This window comes from Scyliorhinus canicula, chromosome 9, assembly GCF_902713615.1.
Source record: "Scyliorhinus canicula chromosome 9, sScyCan1.1, whole genome shotgun sequence".
NCBI classification, from domain to species: Eukaryota; Metazoa; Chordata; class Chondrichthyes; order Carcharhiniformes; family Scyliorhinidae; genus Scyliorhinus; species Scyliorhinus canicula.
The window spans coordinates 50,940,701-50,958,982 of record NC_052154.1 but is presented as its reverse complement, the minus strand read 5'-3'; the positions used below and the strand labels follow the sequence as shown (position 1 = coordinate 50,958,982).

The following is an 18,282-nucleotide window of genomic DNA, read 5'->3' as shown; positions in this document are numbered from 1 at the left end:
ACGAAAACAGATTTCCCCAAGGAATTTCTCGACTATTTTGTGGACGAACTTGCTGTCAATAGGAAGCAAATCCCTGAGCATTTTGGAAAGTTACTGAGAATTCAAATAACCCACAATACCTTCCAAATTTCTTCATGACCTCATCCCCATCTCTAATCTCCTTCAACCCTCAAAATATCTGCACTTTTTTTACAATTGTGGTCTCTTAATTTTAATCCTTTCAATTTGCCAAACATTGCCAAGACCTTCAGCTGCCACAGCCCAAAGCCCTGGAGTTCTCTCCCCAAACCGCTCTTTCCCTCTTGAAAGGCACTCCTTACTCTACCGCTTTGACCAAACTTTTGGTCTCTGCCCTAACATTGCCTTATGGTACAGTGTCAAATTTGTTTGATAATGCTCCCGTGAAGCCCCTCGAGACATTCTACTATATGAAAAGTGCCATAAATAAAACTGTTGTTGACAATTTTGTTTTGAACTGCCTTTAAAGAACCCACATTTTTATCGCATATACTTCAATAATTGCTTTGGAATTTTGTGATGACTTGTGTTCCTGTGGTATTTATCTGCGCTAATTGATTAAAATTACATCATTTAACTTTTTTTCAGTAAGGTTACATTTAATTAACAGTGGACTGTACAAACCATAATACAAAGCATATAGCAAATTAACATACAAGTGATGAGATGTTATACCAAATTCTAATCATTACTTTAACATTAGTCAAAGAAGGGAGAGGACTACAACTCGCATAGAGACAAACCAGAGTACAGTTGTTGTTTATATAAACTTATCAGTACACTGATGACTGGAGAGGGCAAAGTTTTCCTTCAATTATTACTTAATAAACAAAGATTTATTTTTAATTTCTGTTTCCCAGTGAGAGTTTTCATCCTGAAACATATTCGGAGTCAAAAAGCTGAGATAGCTACATCGTGCCATTTCCACAACCACTGTTGCTGCTCTCAGATTATGCAAAATATTATTTGTTCATAGGAGCAAGAAATACATAGAATAGTTCAGAGGTATTCGGCCCATCGAGTCTACACCAACGCTCTGAAAGAGCAACCTACCCAGGCCCACTCCCCACCATCCCACCTAACTGTGTGGACACCAAGGGGCAATTTAACATGGCTAATCCATCTAACCTGTACATCTTTGGACGGTGGGAGGAAACCAGAGGAAACCCACGCAGACACTGGGAGAAAGTGCAAACTCCACACTGTCACCCAAAGCCAGAATAGACCCTTGTCCCTGACGCTGTGAAGCAGTGCTAACTGCTGTGCCATCCCCAAGCTAAAACTATCGCTGGCCATGGTGGGATTTGAAACCACCGCCACCCCCAAGACTGCAGCCTTATTCCAATGCCTTAAGACTGCTCAGTCACACTGCCACAAAATAGTTTAACCTACTCCTGATGAAAGATCTGGGCCTCACGGTAGCATGGTGGTTAGCATCAATGCTTCACAGCTCCAGGGTCCCAGGTTCGATTCCCGGCTGGGTCACTGTCTGTGTGGAGTCTGCACGTCCTCCCCGTGTGTGCGTGGGTTTCCTCCGGGTGCTCCGGTTTCCTCCCACAGTCCAAAGATGTGCGGGTTAGGTGGATTGGCCATGCTAAATTGCCCGTAGTGTAAGGTTAATGGGGGGATTGTTGGGTTACGGGTATACGGGTTACGTGGGTTTAAGTAGGGTGATCATTGCTCGGCACAACATCGAGGGCCGAAGGGCCTGTTCTGTGCTGTACTGTTCTAAAAAAAAAAAATCACGATACAGTATGGATTCCATTCAGGAAGAGAACAGAGTCGCAGATCAAAAATCAACTTTAAAAGTTTTTAAAATGTGATAGCAGGTTTAGAGTACAGTGAACACTGACACTTCAGTGGAACCTGTCAACATGCTCCAGTCAGGCACTTGTATCTTCAGTACTGGGCCCCCGCAAATGCTCAAAAGTTAAAAATTGACCAGCAGCAAGATAAGCTGTATTTTGTTAGTAATCGGCTAAATTCATGATACAAGCAACAAGTGATTATGGTCACATGGTGAGTGCCGTAATTAGCCATCTAACCACTCAATTCAGTTAAAATACTTATGATTCTCAAACTACCCCTAGATGCCAAATAGCAATCACAACAGATCATCTGGCAGAGCATACTTCATAAAGGATGGTGTAGAATTATTTTCAGGTGTTGTCTCTAATCTGCAGGCTAACAGCCTTAACAGAGAACACTCCATGAACCTTAAACTGATTGGGGACTTTGACTCCATACAATGCGCACTTGTGTTCCTCTTCAATCTTTCCAACCAATAATGTAAATATTAGCAAGAACTGTGATGCTCAACATTTTCTAAGTTGCTGACCCTTGCAGCTTCATTTTTGTTCCAGGCTGACCAACAACCTATTCACTGGCTATGAGTATTTGTGAGACACACATTTCAAATGTTTCCACTCTTCTGTAGACCAATGCTTTTACAGGTAACTAACTGACTTTCTGGGCTTTTATTGGGTATACTTGGAACAGAAAATCAGCTGCCAGTTGACCAATACAACAGCTCATGCATCACAGACTCACTTTCTTAACCTTGGAAAGTTTTGAAAGTCACACAAAGTAGACAGCATCAGCAAAGCCTGTAAAACATGCTCTAGTTTAATTTTTTTTCTGCCAGTCCAAAAGAATAAGACAGAAAACAAAAAAGAATGCACAGCTAGCATACAGATTAAAGGAGCATGACCTCAAAACTCAATTCCCACTTGTTGAGCTACACCTAACAACTGAAGTCTGGGCACTGCTCAGTCGATAGCATGTTCACTTGTTAATCAGATTATAGTTTCAAATCCTATAGCAGGACTTGAGCTGTCACTCCAGCAAAGTACTGAAGTAGTGTTGCACTACTCAAGATGCTATCTTTTGAATACAATGTTAAAGAAAGCACCAAACTGGTCTTTTCGAGTGGTGCAAAGTGAAAATAAACCCATAACACTACCTGATGAGGGTTGGGGGTTAACCTGTTGTCGTAATTTTCCTGGACTAAAAAGATAGCGCAATATTAACGTGGGGAAAGGCGTTACAGCTGGATGAGATCAATAGCTATGAAGAATCAACACAATATAGTAAATTAAAAGGAAGGCCAAAGTATTTTTCAATTAAGTGGTATAAAACAAACAAACCTGGGGTGGGGGGAAAAGTAGGTCTCCGAGGCTGCTGATGTCTGGGAGTGGAAGGCAGCATTCTTTTTTGTAACAAATTTAGAGTGCCCAATTCATTTTTCCTATTAAGGGACAATTTAGCATGGCCAACCTACTTAGTCTGTATATCTTTTGGGTTGTGGGGATGAAACCCATGCAAACATGGGGAGAATGTGCAAACTCCCCATGGACAGTGACCCAGAGCTGGGATCGAACCTGGGACCTCGGTGCCGTGAAACAACAGTGCTAACCACTGCACCACCATGCAGAAGGCAGCATTCTTAGTAATGGACTGAACATGGAAAAGTAATCAGAGCTCATGATTAAACAGTATGCCAAGGTTCTGCATTTCTGCACTTAGCTGGAGATGTAAATAGGAAATGTGATGGAGTCAAGACCGGGTATGTTGATATTTTCTGCAGCCAAATAAAACTCGTTTCAATATTTAGCTGCAGGAAGGAGGCTCATTCAGGTCTTAAATGTTGGACAGGCTAATGAAAATAATGCCAACGATTATGGAAGCAGAGAGGTTCGTCAGTGTACATGTGGAAGCTGATAACACGCTAAGATAGAAAAACAGAGTCTGAGCCCACAGGGGCAAGGGTGGTGCTGAATCGGTCACATTCATATTGCAGGATCAGACTGGAAACATGAGAGAATACCATACAGGTGAATTGTAAAAGGAGAACAATTTAAGCAGAATGGACTGGTCAAGTATGATGAAGGCATTGGAGAGGTTGAGGACGGTCAGTCAAAGCTTTTGCCTTTTGTAACTCTGGCCTCAATGTTATAGGCGCAACAGTAGTGTAATTGAATAGTCCCATAGTCATAAGGTTACAGCAACATCAGATTATTGGTACAAGGCTGGAGCTCATAACCTTTTGATCAAAGATTCTTGTGTGTCAACTTGGCTCAGTTGGTTACAAAGTTAAAGCCCCATGGAATAAAAGGGTCAGTGGCAGAATGGATACAAAGTTGGCTGATTTGTGATGAATAACGTTATTCAGACTGGAAAAAGAGCAGAGTTCCCTAGGGATCAGTATTAAGACCAATGCTTTTTAAAATCTATATTAATGATCTAGAATTGGGTGCACTGGGAACAATTTCAAAATTGGCAAATGACAAAAGAATCTTAGGAATATTGGGGTAGTGACGATATTCAAGAGGACATAGGCTGACAGAATGGGTGGACACGCAGCATATTAAATTTACCACAGATGTTGTCTTTTCAATTGACCGTTGAAATCATTAAAGACAGGGGTCTGTTTATATGCAAGGTATAAAATGTAGGTGTAGATGTCGCAATTTTAAAATGCGGGAAAAAATAACTAATATTTATGTGGCAAAGTTTATTGATTTTTTTTTTAATTTAGAGTACCCAAGACGTAGCACTTCAACTTTAGAATCACCCTCCACTCCATTCATTAAAAATTGGATATTCAGCATTTTTCGAATGATTGTTTTAACATTTTGTGCGCTGATGGCACCCCACAACTGGATGACAAAAATAATAATCTCTGGTGGGCAACAAGCGTATTTCCACTCATTTGTGAACGTTTCCCCCCACCCCCCCAATCAAACATCCACCTATTCAATTTGGCACAAACACGAATTGCTTGTTGAGGCACACGTCAAAAGGTTGAACTGTGGATACGAGACCTGCCTGGTATAACTGCAATGTTGGTGTTTGGCATTATTTCTTCACAGGCATCTCTTGACTGCATCAGTCATATGGGATCTGAACATGTTCCACACAAATAAGCTGCAATCTATATGTAGGCCACTGGGGCACTTATTCCACATAGTATCAATCTATAACTTAATTTCAGATTTATCCATCCAAACATTGTCATGGACATGCACAAAAACTTCTGCAAGCTTGATTTTATTTATGAAAATTATCAGACTTTTAATTTTATTCCATCAGCCATGCAGGCTAGTACCATGGTGAATCTAGTCTTGCCATGTCTTGTGGTTTTCACTAGAACCCTTTTAAGACCTTTCCGCTCCACAATTCAGTTGCTGTGCATATTGAAAGTCATGGGTGGTTTGTCCATGTTGCTGATATGATATAATGGGCACCCATGCTGTCTGAAGAGCCATTGGAAACTGGTAATTTTTGAATCAAGATTTTTTGGTCGGCTCTGAGCAAACTTGGTCTTCTGCCCCAACGCTAGGCATTTTTGCTCCATAAGTAGGTTCCACCAATAACTGTTACTCAAAATTCTTTGGACTCCAGGTTTGATTTGGCCCACTTTAGAGCACATATACACATTGCATTTCCGGTGACAATGCAGCTATTCTGACGATTGAGAACCCATTTCCAAACATGCTTCTCAAAATCAGTCCAGTGGCTGGTCCCTGTGCTCATGTGCATTTGATCATGCACCTCTTCAGGGCAGTATGCTTCTTCTTCCATTCTCACACCACTGGAGGGGGTAGGATAGGTTGTGAAAGCAGTTGGCAGGGTTTATAGGACTCTAGGTTTACTAACTATAGGCATAGGGTACAAAAGAAGTTATGGTGAACTTGCCATAAACAATGTACATTGTGTCTAATTCTGCGTATGTGTGGAAAAGATGCAGAAAGGATTCACTGGTTGCTGGGATGAGGGACTTCAGGTATGTGGATAAATTAAAGGGAACAGCCCCAATTTATCCAAAGAGAAGGTTTACAGGAGATTTGATAAAAGTGTTCAAAATGAGTGCGGACATGGTTGATAAAGAGAAACTGGTCCCGTTTGCAAGACTCAAGAACCAAAGAACACCAATTTAAGGTGAGTGGCAAAGGAATCAAAGACAACACAAGGAAAAGCGTTTTTACTTAGCAAGACATTAAGGTTTGAAATGCACTACCGGAGAATGTGGTGGAGGCAGATTTAATCATGGCATTCAAAAGTGTATTTGGTAATTATCTGAGAAGGGGAAAGTGCAGCACTACAGGGAAAAGATAGGGAAGTGGGTCTAGGCGGGTTGCTCTTGCAGAGCACCAGCGCACACACAACAGACCTCCTGTACTATAACCATTCTAGCATTCCATGACACACACGCCCAACTACAGTATCCTTACTGCTGCTCTGGTTCAGTTCAGTGCTCTCATCACAAAGATCAGAAATATTCCAAGCTTTATGATATAGTCAGTGGCATATTTACCCACTGAAACAAGAAACCCGTGTGACATATCCTCATTATTTTCAGAGTCACACCATCAACTATGGATGGTCTTGCAGAGTACAGTGATTGTTGTGCACATGACAAGTTCAAGATACAGAAATTTGCAGTTTTAAAGCAAATTACTCTTAATCATGAGACAGGTAATGACAGAAATCAGTGCCTTTAACATGGCAGACAGAAGGCCTAATGGACATTAGTGTTCTGTTACAGCAGCTGCTTTGAAATGCTAACTCCACTTGTGGAAGGTCTTTCGAAGCCCCTCATTACCCCAACTTACTCCAAAAATCTGCACATTCAATTATGTGTCACTTCAAAGATATCAGATTTACTCATTCTGACCTTCAAGAAGAGGTGCTGCAACCACGTGGAGAGACTGAAATTCACTATGCGTGTCTACTTCCAATTTTTGAGGGGGATTTTTGACCTTCAAGAGGTGCTGCAACGTAGGGAGATGGAAATTCACTAGAACTGTCTATTTTCAATATTTATGAGGTTTTCTTTTTAAATAAGCACCACGTCGTATCCATCTCCCACATTTCAAAAATTTATGCCACTTACAGCAATGTTTCAACAATACAAAAGTAGACACCCTGAAATACAGAAGCAAAAGCAGCAGGGTTTTTTTAAAGTTCTGAACCATTTAAAAGATTTAATGGTGCCACATGAAACTAAAATAAAATAAATAATCTTGTATATATTAAATGAAACACGAAAATTCGATGCAAATGTTATACAATTTCATGGGTGTTATTGGGACCCCAAAACCTTACATAACACACCAGTGTAACGTGAACTTACTGCAAGAGCAAGTTATACATTTTACAATATCATCCATGCCAATTGCTAGTTAAGAACGGATAAGGAGTTTGATATAGACATTTCACGTACCACAGTTTTTGTAGTTAAACAAAATGGACTCTTCGTGCATTACATAACAACAGCCGATGGACAGAGTTAATAATCTTAAACGGGGACAGTCTTCCAAATTGGAAAACTTCTTGCTGAATAACAAAATGCACCAAATACATCATTTATGTCAGGCAGGACGTGACAAGAAAGATGCACGACTCCTTCCCCTCCCTAGCCACCACAAAAATAAAGTTTGCCAGTCACATTTTTATTAGATAGTGCCACTTTAACACGTGGGCAATCTCTGACATCCACGGAATTGGCTGCATTATAAATGAGGGCATTGATAGGGCCGTCTTTAAAACAGGATTTGTGATCTCCTCCAAGATGTGCCGAACACCCAAATTAGTTCTGTCCGGCCATCCAAAGGGCAAAGAGGCGCTCCTGAAACCTTAGGCCACCTCTGCCACACAAAAAAGCAGCGCGTGTAAGAAACCTTACCCCAGGACTCCCTCTCTGTAGTTCCGGCTTTTCCAGGGAGTTCCGTTGTAACGGCCGCTTCCAGACATCAGGCTGTAGTTTAGCCCGAAAGTGCTCGCCTTGTTGTCCCTTTTCCTTTTGTTGCCCGAGCCGCTGTTGGTGTTGCTGTCGTCCGGGCTGCTCTTCCTGCAGCCGCCTTCACCTGGGCCGGCTGGGAAGTTACTGTCGTTGGCGCTGGGCTCGAGTGGGAGAAAGTCCTTCTGTCTTCCGAAATCCCCACCTCCCTGGCTGCTTCTCTCCCTCGACATTCTCTCGCTGCCCACATTCGTTGCTGCCGCCGCCGTTGTCGTCGTTGTCGCTGCCGCCGCACAGTTATTATTAAAGAACAGATTCCTCAGCCCTTGCGTCGTTTCCCAAATTTGCATCCACAAAATGTTGGCGGGTCCGAGCTGCTCTGGCTGAAACCAGGCTACTCTCGGATCCATCAAACGGAGACGGCGTTTCCACCACCTGAAAACGGAGCGTCTGCTCGTTTTCCCCCTGCCGGCCCACCGCTCACTCTCTGCCCTCCCCCGCCCTCTGCGTGTCGGATACCCCGGCAGCCTGTCACTGGGCCGGAACGAGGACAGACCCAACAGCAATGGCGCCAGGCGCTGGTCTGCGCAGGCGCGCTGCGTGCCCCGGCTGGCGTCCGGCTCGCGGGCTGGAATCTGCGAACGGCACGGCGTGCAACAATTGGCCTCCATTGTGACGTCAGAGCGATGGGAATCTGACGCGATAATGAGAGTGGCTCGCGCGTTCCTTCCTTTTTCGGTTGATATTCGAACGTCCCAGTTACGCTCGGCCCCACCCCCCACATCGCCCCAACACCAAATCACCTCCCCCTCAACCCCACATCACCCCAGCACCAAATCACTTCCCCCCCCCCTCAACCCCACATCACCCCAGCACCAAATCACCTCCCCCCTCAACCCCACATCACCCCAGCACCAAATCACTTCCCCACCTCAACCCCACATCACCCCAGCACCAAATCACTTCCCCCCCTCAACCCCACATCACCCCAGCACCATATCACCTCTCCCCTCAACCCCACATCACCCCAACACCAAATCACCTCCCCCCTCAACCCCACATCACCCCAACACCAAATCACCTCCCCCCTCAACCCCACATCACCCCAACACTAAATCACCTCCCCCCTCAAACCCACATCACCCCAACCTCACATCAACTCCATCCTCACCCCCTCACCCAGCCCATCCCCCTCAACCCCGCATCACCCCAACCTCACATTAACTCCATCCTCACCCCCTCCTCACCCAGCCCATCCACCCTCAACTCCACATCACTCCAACCTCACATCAACTCCATCCTCACCCCATCCCCCTCCTCAACCCCACATCACCCCAACCTCACATCAACTGGTTTAGCTCACTCAGCTAAATCACTGGCTTTAAAGCAGGCCAGCAGCACGGTTCGATTCCCGTACCAGCCTCCCCGGACAGGCGCCGGAATGTGGCGACTAGGGGATTTTCACAGTACCTTCATTGAAGCCTACTCGTGACAATAAGCGATTTTCATTTTTCAACTCCATCCTCACCCCCTCCTCACCCAGCCCATCCCCCTCAACCCCGCATCACCCCAACCTCACATTAACTCCATCCCCACCCCCTCTTCACCCAACCCATCCACCCTCAACTCCACATCACTCCAACCCCACATCAACTCCATCCTCACCCCATCCCCTCCTCAACCCCCATCACCCCAACCTCATCACCTCCATTCTCACACCATCCACCTCACCCACCCAATCCCCCCTCAACCCCACATCACCCCAACACCAAAACACCTCCCTCCTCACCTCATCACCTTCTTCAACCTCACATCACCTCCATCCTCACCCACCCTATCCCCCCTCAGCCACACATTCCCCACTCCTCAACCCCACATCACCCCAACCTCGCATAAACTCCATCCTCACCCCCTCCTCACCCACCCAATCCCCCCTCAACCCCACATCACCCCAACACAAAATCACCTCTCTCCTTACCCACCCCAACATCACCCCATCACCCTCCTCAACCCACATCACCCCAACCTCGCATCACCTCATCCTCACCCATCCCCCTCCTTGCCCCCACAGCACCTCTATCCTCACCCCATCCCTTCCTCAACCCCACATCACTCCAACTTGTCATCAACTCCATCTTCACCCACCAAATCACCTCCCTCCTCACCCACCCCAACATCACCCCATCACCCTCCTCAACCCACATCACCCCAACCTCGCATCACCTCATCCTCACCCACCCCCCTCCTTGCCCCCACAGCACCTCTATCCTGGCCCCATCCCCAACCTCCATCCACACCCCAGCCCCCTTCTTGCCCCCACAGCACCTCTATCCTCACCCCAACCTGTCATCAACTCCATCTTCACCCACCAAATCACCTCCCTCCTCACCCACCCGCCTCCTCAACCCCACATCCCCAACACCAAATCACCTCCACCCTCACCCACCCGATCCTCCCCTTCTCAACCTCACATCACCTCCATCCTCACACCATCCCCCTCCTCAAACTCACCCCATCCCCCCTCACCCTCACATCATCCCAACACCAAATCACCTCCTTCCTCACCCCACCCCTTCCCCCTCCTCCATCCCACATCATTTCAACCCCACATCACCCAATTAGCAACTCCACATCACCCCATCCCCTACTTGCTTCACCCTCAACCCCCCATCCCCTCTCTATCCGCTTCATCCCTACCCCATTCTCCCTCTCTACCTTATTCACCCAAGCCCCTACCCATCCCATTTCTCCACCCACCCCATTTCTCCACATGCCCTGGCCCCTTCACCCCTCATCCCACCCTATCCCCCTTCACACACTTCTCACCCACCCATCACCAACCCATTCCCCTCACACTTTCCCAATCCCCCTCATTCCATCCACCATACCCCTCGCCCACACGTCCTTTTCCCCACCTTTTCCCTGAACCACCACTCCCTCACCCCATTCCCTGTCACCCTATGCCCCCTCACCCCCACTCTTTACCCAACTATCACCCCACCCATTTCCTCTCACCCTTTCCCACTAACTTTCATACCATCTCCCTGGCCTCATTTCCCCTCACCACCCACTTTCTCCTTCATGCCCAATCCCATTCTTCATCTTTTCCTCCTCAGCCCCTTTCCCTATCTTATTGCCTCTTCAACTCACCTCAATCCCCTTCACCCCACGTCATCCCCTCCACTCCTTCCCCAGACACACCCTCCTCCCCATAACCTCACCCCCTTTCCCCATACCTTTGCCCCCATTCTCTTCACCCTCACCACCATCCCCTTCCTCCCCACCCCATACCACTCATGCCCATCCCTTCCTCATATACCCTATATCAATTTCGCCCACCCCTTCCCCATACATCTCACCCCCACCCCATCCCCTTCCTTCCTCACACCCCTCCCTCATACACCTCCCCCCATCTCTTCCCAATACCCTTCCCCATACCCCTCACTCCAACCATACCTCTCACATCACCGCTTCCTCACCTTCCTCCAACCTGCAGTCTCCCCCGACCCCCTCACCTCCCCAACCACAGCCTCTCACCCTCACATTCCCCATCCCAACACACTCCTGCACCCCACACTGTATTTTCCATCCCTTCCCCCACACCACCCCCTTTACAACCCTGCAGTGCCTCCCCAAACCACTCCCTTTCCCAAACCTCCCTCACCTGCACCACAATCCTCCACTCCCTTCCCCCAGACCATCCCCTTTGTCAACCACCCTCTCACCATCCTCAACTCGGCCACTCATCTCCCCTTCCATCACCCTCTCCGACACTTACCCTCCCTCCCTTAAACCCTTCCCTTACCCTTTCACCCGCCGCTGCTCCACTCTATCCCAACCACCTCCCTGCTCTTTCCCTCCCTACCTTTTCCTCACCCTCTCACCTTCGCCCCCTCCCTTACCCACTAGCCCCTATCCCACCATCCTCCCCGCATCCTCCCCTACCCACCCCCACTCTACTTCTCCCACCTCTAGTCCCCATACCACCTTCTCCCCCCAGCCCCTCCTTCCCCATCCCCAACACAGGACTGAAGCTGAGACCCTAAATATTACAGCAGGATGTGTTTTCCGCTGGTCAATCAAACACCATAAACCTCAGCTGCTGCCCGCAATACCACATCAGTGTAAACTGTGCCAAATAGTTGGTATAAAGTTACCCAAATTGAATTCAGTAAATTGAGAAGTTAGGCTGTATCTGTAACTGAAATTTGTAAAAAGCGAGCTTTGATAGTTATCCAGCTCTGGCTCACTGTTTGAATAGTGGATTGTTTCTCGTGTGACTTTTAAATGAATGACTTGCATTTACAGAGCGTCTTTCACCATCTCAGAACATCCCAAAGCGCTTCACAGCCACTGAAATAGTTTTGAAATATAGTCACCATTGTGTTCGAACACCAGTTGTGTAACTGGTTCTTGACACATGGATGCATGCTGCGGAGTTCTCCGGCCAGAGTGGAACATGGAGGTACAGTGCGGTCTCCTATTTTTTTATATATAAATATTTTCATTCTCCTCCTTTTTCACATTTTCTCCCAAATTTACACCCACCAACAATGAACAATAATTAGTACTGAATGTAATGTCAATCCCCATATCAACAACAATCCCATCCTCCCACCAAACCCCCAGACAGCAGCCCGCATGTTAACATAAACAAATGACAAAAAGGAATCAGGAATCACCCATAGTCACCATTAACACATACAGTCCCAACTCACCCCAACCCTCCCACCCCCCCCCCCCCTAATATTCAATGTAATCCAATTCTCGAAAGTGCATAATGACTAACAGCCATGAATTGTAGAGCCCCTCCATCGTTCCCCTCAGTTCAAATTTGACCTTTTCAAGAGTCAAGAATTCCAACAGGTCTCCCCGCCACGCCAGGCCACAGGATGGAGAGGTTGCTCTCCATCCCATCAGGATCCGCCTTCAGGCAATCAACGAGGTGAAGGCTACAACATCTGCCTCCGCGCCAGTTTCTAATCCCGGCTGGTCCTACACCCCGAATATGGCCTCCTGAGGGCCCGGGTCCAGTTTCACGTGCACCATTTTAGAGATTACCCTAAAAACCTCCTTCCAGTAATCCTCCAGCTTTGGACAGGACCAAAACATATGAACGTGGTTTGCGCACTCTTCCTCCCCCAACCCCACAACGTTCACACACACACCTTCTACCCCCTCAAAGAGCCGGCTCATCCTCGCCCTCGTGAGGTGTGCTCTGTATACCACCTTCAGCTGTATCAGCCCTAACCTCGCGCACAAGGTGGAGGCATTCACTCTCCGGGGCATCTCACACCAGAACCCCTCCTCCATAGCAGTCTCCTATTTAACTGGGCAGGTAAACGGCAGTGATAGTTTTAAACTTAACCACCACCCCAGAAAACAGGTTTGAGACATTTTTAACACCCTCGGATTCTTTAAAAAAAAAAAAAATTTAGAGTACTCAATTCATTTTTTTCCCAATTAAGGTGCAATTTAGAGTGGCCAATCCACCTACCCTGCACAATACCCTAGGATTCATTGGAATCTGATGGGTGGGCATCTAACCAACAAATCACAAATGCGCCCACTTGATACCTCACTTTTCTAGTGCACTACAGCTTTAAACACTGGCTGACCAGCCAATGTACTACACTTGGTTTCTCAGAAAGGCAGGATCTCAGAAATCACCTACCACAAGCATCTCCTGGTTCTCCAAATGAGCAACAGCAGCTATCCAGTAGGTTTGTTGAAGCCATTGTGTGAGCATTTTGTAGAAGTAGTGGTGTTCGTAAACCTTTTGGAAAAATACTATGGGTTGCACACTTGGACAACAAAATAATTTGCTGCAATGTTGTTGTGGTGAATGTACATCATGTAATTCACACTGTATAGTATTCCGTTCACACTGTATAGCATTGTGTCCTTGTGGGCTCTGTCTGTGAGCCGTTGCGCGGCTCTGCCCACAGGGGGAGATGAGGAGCTTGTACAGGGCTCCACCCTCGGCTCCGCCCATGGCTCCACCCATGGCCCCTCCCACTACTGGAAGTATAAAGTGCTGCAGCCTTGTGAGTCTGCCCTCAGTTCTTCTGGTCGCAGGTAGGCTCAGTTGTAAGTCTATTAAAACCACTGTTTACTTCCTATCGTGTCTCGAGTAAATTGATGGTCACATCAGTTGTGTCTGCAATTAAAATCATCAGCTTTATTACATTTCAGACCTCAATCCAGCTTTTTATTCTACACTTCAGAAGAGTATAGAAATTGGCATGTCTTACTGCAGCTGTATAGAACCTTAGTTAGGCCACACTTGAATTATAGCGTCCAATTCTGGTCTCCACAACACCAGAAGGATGTGGAGGCTTTGAAAAGTGTACAGCAGAGGTTTACCAGGATGTTGCCTGGCATGGAGGGCATTAGCTATGAGGAGAGGTTGGATAAACTTGGTTTGTTCTCACTGGAACGACGGAGGTTGATAGAAGTCTACAAAATATGAGTGGCATGGACAGAGTGGATAGTAAGAAGCCTTTTCCCAGGGTGCAAGAGTCAATAACTAGGGGGCATAGGTTTAAGGTGTGAGGGGCAAAGGTTAGAGGAGATATGCGAGGCAAGATTTTTACGCCGAGGGTAGTGGGTGCCTGGAACCCGCTGCCGGAGGTGGTGGTGGAAGCAGGTACGATTGTGACGTTTACGGGCCATCTTGACAAATACATAAATAGGATGGGAATAGAGTGATACAGACCCCGGAAGTGTAGAAGATTTTAGGTTTCTCGGGCAGTATGGTTGGCACAGGCTTGGCGGGCCGAAGGGCCTGTTCCTGTGCTGTACTTTTCTTTGTTCTTTGTCATTGTCAGGTTTACTGAATGTTTCAATGTGCTTTAATACAGAATCAAGTGATTCTTAATGAAACAACTTTAGATGGCTAAAGGGCTTTCTCTAAGGTTTCAGCTGAAGGGATTGAAGAGATCACCTGAGTTGATTAGATTATCCAATTATTTTTTCCAATTAAGGGGCAATTTAGTGTGGCCAATCCACCTACTCTGCACATTTTTGGGCTGTGGGGGCAAAACCCACGCAGACACAGGGAGAATGTGCAAACTTCACACGGACAGTGACCCAGAGCCGGGATCGAACCTGGGACCTCTGCGCCGTGAGGCAGTTGTGCTAACCACTAGGCCACCGTGCTGCCCTATCACCTGAGTTGATGAGGTCTGCTTAAATGCTAAGCTTTATGTCCTTGGTGGTCCTATTGCTCTCATGCTACCTCCATTATTCAGATGTGTGAGGATTCTGGACGGGTGGCATCAGCCATGTGTGAAGGGGTTATTCTTTGTACCCGAACAGACATCTTTGCGTATTCCTGGATGGGTGGAAAAGTGAGGCCATGCATATATCACGGAATGAAGGTGTTATGGCAGCTGCCATTGAAATTGGCTCAAGCTTGCTTATCTTTCTGAGGGGAATCACACACCAGGTCAAAATTCATGGAGCTGAAGCTGACCAGTTTACATAATGTGGGGTGTTTTTTCCGGTATCCTGATAGCTACGTGAGCGGATTCCTACAACATACTCAAGAGAAACTGGCCACGGCTGAAAATCCTAGAGCTTTCGCCTTCTGGATCTTGGCATCCGTTGCAAAGTTAATAAATTAGTTTTACTTATCAAGGTCTTGTGCAGCTTGGCACTGCAGACTAAGTGATTAATTGCTCAACTAGCTTGAATATAATAGCAGGTGAGAAGGAGCATCTGGCAGAAAGGTTGAAGGCGGTGGTGACTTTAATAGTAAGTGGCAAAACATGATCCTTGGTCGAAAAGGCCCTAGTCGCCACATTCCGGCGCCTGTTCGGGTACACGGAGGGAGAATTCAGAATGTCCAAATTACCTAACAGCACGTCTTTCGGGACTTGAGAGGAAACCGAAGCACCCAGAGGAAACCCAGGCAGACACAGGGAGAACGTGCACAGACAGTGACCCGAACTCGGGACCCTGGTGCTGTGAAGCAACAGTGCTACCCACTGTGCTACCAGCTCTGTGTATGATTCACCCTGGCACCCAAATCCTTTAAATTCAGCTTGTAGTAACATCAGTCAGTTTGTGAATGCTCCCGGACACAAGGGAAGCATTATGCCAGATCTCTGCCTGCTTTATGTTGCCCTGGGACCGCTGATGATTTCCCAAATGAGCCATGATGTGGAGATGCCGGCGTTGGACTGGGGTGAGCACAGTAAGAAGTCTTACAACACCAGGTTAAAGTCCAACAGGTTTGTTTCAAACACGAGCTTTCGGAGCACGGCTCCTTCTTCAGACCTGAAGAAGGAGCCGTGCTCCGAAAGCTCGTGTTTGAAACAAACCTGTTGGACTTTAACCTGGTGTTGTAAGACTTCTTACTGTTCCCAAATGAGAACAGCATGGTTTGGATTTTCAAAATGTTACAGGCTCGGTATTCTGAATCAAATAAGCTCAATTTCTCTCAGGATGAACAAAGGATGTTCACTTCCACCGGTATCACCTGAAGCTGATATTTTACCTTGGGCCTGTTAGAGCTTCAGATCAGAGAGTCTGTTGGAGACAAGGTAAGTGGTGAATAGGTGCAAACGTTCCTCTTCAGAAACTTATCAAATCTTCAAGCCACTTGACTGCTTTTCTACAACAGCAGTCAGCCCTGAGCTGACCGTCCAGAACAGAATTACAACTGCTTACCTGATTCCATCCTTCTGCACCTACAGTTCCCAGTGCAAGGCACTTCCAGTGGAAGGTGTGAATAGGTTTTGCTAATCGAAAACCCACCACATTGAGGTGCATGACGGCTTGGATAGATGACATAGACTTCCGATGGACTCAAGCAAAAGTGGATCATAGGGCTCAATGTTCCCAATCCAGACTTCCGGTTGCGGCTATGCGGAGCTAAGCCGCACGTTCGGCAGCTCCCACCAGGAACGTACTTTTGGGCTCTTTTTAGGGCCCCCACCGGTACTTATTCGATGATTCCCGACGTGGGAAGGAGTCAGCAGCAGTTTCCCATCGGTATTTGGCCTGGACCAGGAGTGGGGCAAGCAAGATAGCGGTGGCAGACCAGGTTAGACTGAGGAAGGGATGGATAGGCCAAGTGTTTCATTTGGGGCTGGATGCAACAAATCGGGGGGTAGCGATCCTGGTGGGAAAGAGGGTGTCGTTTGAGGCATCCAGTGTGGTGGCGGACAGCGGTGGGAGGTATGTGATGGTGAGCGGCAAGCTGCAGGGGGAGCGGGTGGTGCTGGTGAACGTATACGCCCCGAACTGGGACAATGCGGGTTTTATGCGGCGCATGTTGGGCCGCATTCCAGATCTGGAGACGGGGGGCCTGATAATGGGTGGGGACTTCAATACAGTGCTGGATCCCCCATTGGATCGATCCAGGTCCAGGACGGGTAGGAGACCAGCGGCGGCTAAGGTGTTGAGGGGGTTTATGGACCAGATGGGAGGGGTGGATCATTGGAGGTTTGTGAGGCCGAGGGCCAGGGAGTTTTCATTCTTCTCCCATGTGCATAAGGCCTATTCCCAGATCGATTTTTAAATTATGGGCAGGCTGGTTTCGAGGGTGGAGGATGCCGAATATTTGCCGATAGTCATTTCGGATCATGCCCCGCACTGGTTGGACCAGTTGGACCCTAGGGGAGGAGAGAGACCAGCGCCCACTCTGACGCTTGGAGGTGGGGCTGCTCAGATGAGGAGGTGGGCGGGCGGGTTCGAGGATGTATCAAGAGGTACCTGGAGAGGGGGCTTGTGCAGTATGTTACGATTGAAGTATTGAAAGTACGTGGATGTTTGCACATTTTTGCCTTTTTTGCTTTCTTTCTGTTGATGTCTGTAACTGTTTACAAAGCCAAAAACTACCTCAATAAAATTGTTTATTAAAAAAAAAAGAGGTACCTGGAGGCCAATGATAATGGGGAGGTTCAAGTGGGGACGGTCTGGGAGGCATTGAAGGCGGTGATTAGAGGGGAGTTGATCTCCATCCGAGCCCATAGGGAGAGGAGAGAGCAGAGAGAGAGGGAGAGGCTGGTGGGGGAGTTGGTGAGGATGGATAGGAGATACGCGGAGGCTCCGGAGGAGGGATTGCTGGGGGAGCGGCGTAGTCTTCAGGCCAAGTTTGACTTACTGACCACCAGAAAGGCGGAAGCTCAGTGGAGGAAGGCACAGGGAGCGGTTTATGAATATGGGGAGAAGGCGAGTAGGATACTGGCGCATCAGCTCCGTAAGTGGGATGCGGCCAGGGAGATTGGTGAAGTTAAGGATAGGGGAGGGAATGTGGTGCGAAGGGGGGCAAACATCAATGGGGTCTTCAGGGACTTTTACGGGGAATTGTATCGGTCTGAACCCCCAGCGGAGGGGGGGGAATGGGGCGCTTCTTGGACCGGCTGAGATTCCTGATGGTGGAGGAGGGGCAGGTGGAGGGACTGGGGGTGCCGATTGAGCTGGAGGAGCTGGTCAAAGGGATAGGGAGCATGCAGTCAGGGAAGGCGCCGGGGCCGGATGGGTTCCCGGTCGAATTCTATAAAATGTATGCA

At 47.6% G+C, this 18,282-nt stretch overlaps 1 protein-coding gene across 2 annotated transcripts in view; it reads right to left on the bottom strand.

The window, feature by feature from the left end:
* tent4b (terminal nucleotidyltransferase 4B) overlaps nt 1–8,334 on the bottom strand; it is an 81,067-nt gene extending 72,733 nt beyond the window's left edge. Inside the window, exon 1 of one of the 2 annotated variants that reach the window (XR_005461801.1) lies at nt 7,706–8,334. Coding sequence is in view for 1 of the 2 variants with exons in the window: in XM_038806686.1 (XP_038662614.1) it covers nt 7,706–8,169 (464 nt within the window). In the remaining variant the exon portion in view is untranslated. The remainder of the gene's footprint in view (nt 1–7,705) is intronic. The other variant, XM_038806686.1, reaches the window with a different exon arrangement.
* Nucleotides 8,335–18,282: the final 9,948 nt, after the last annotated feature.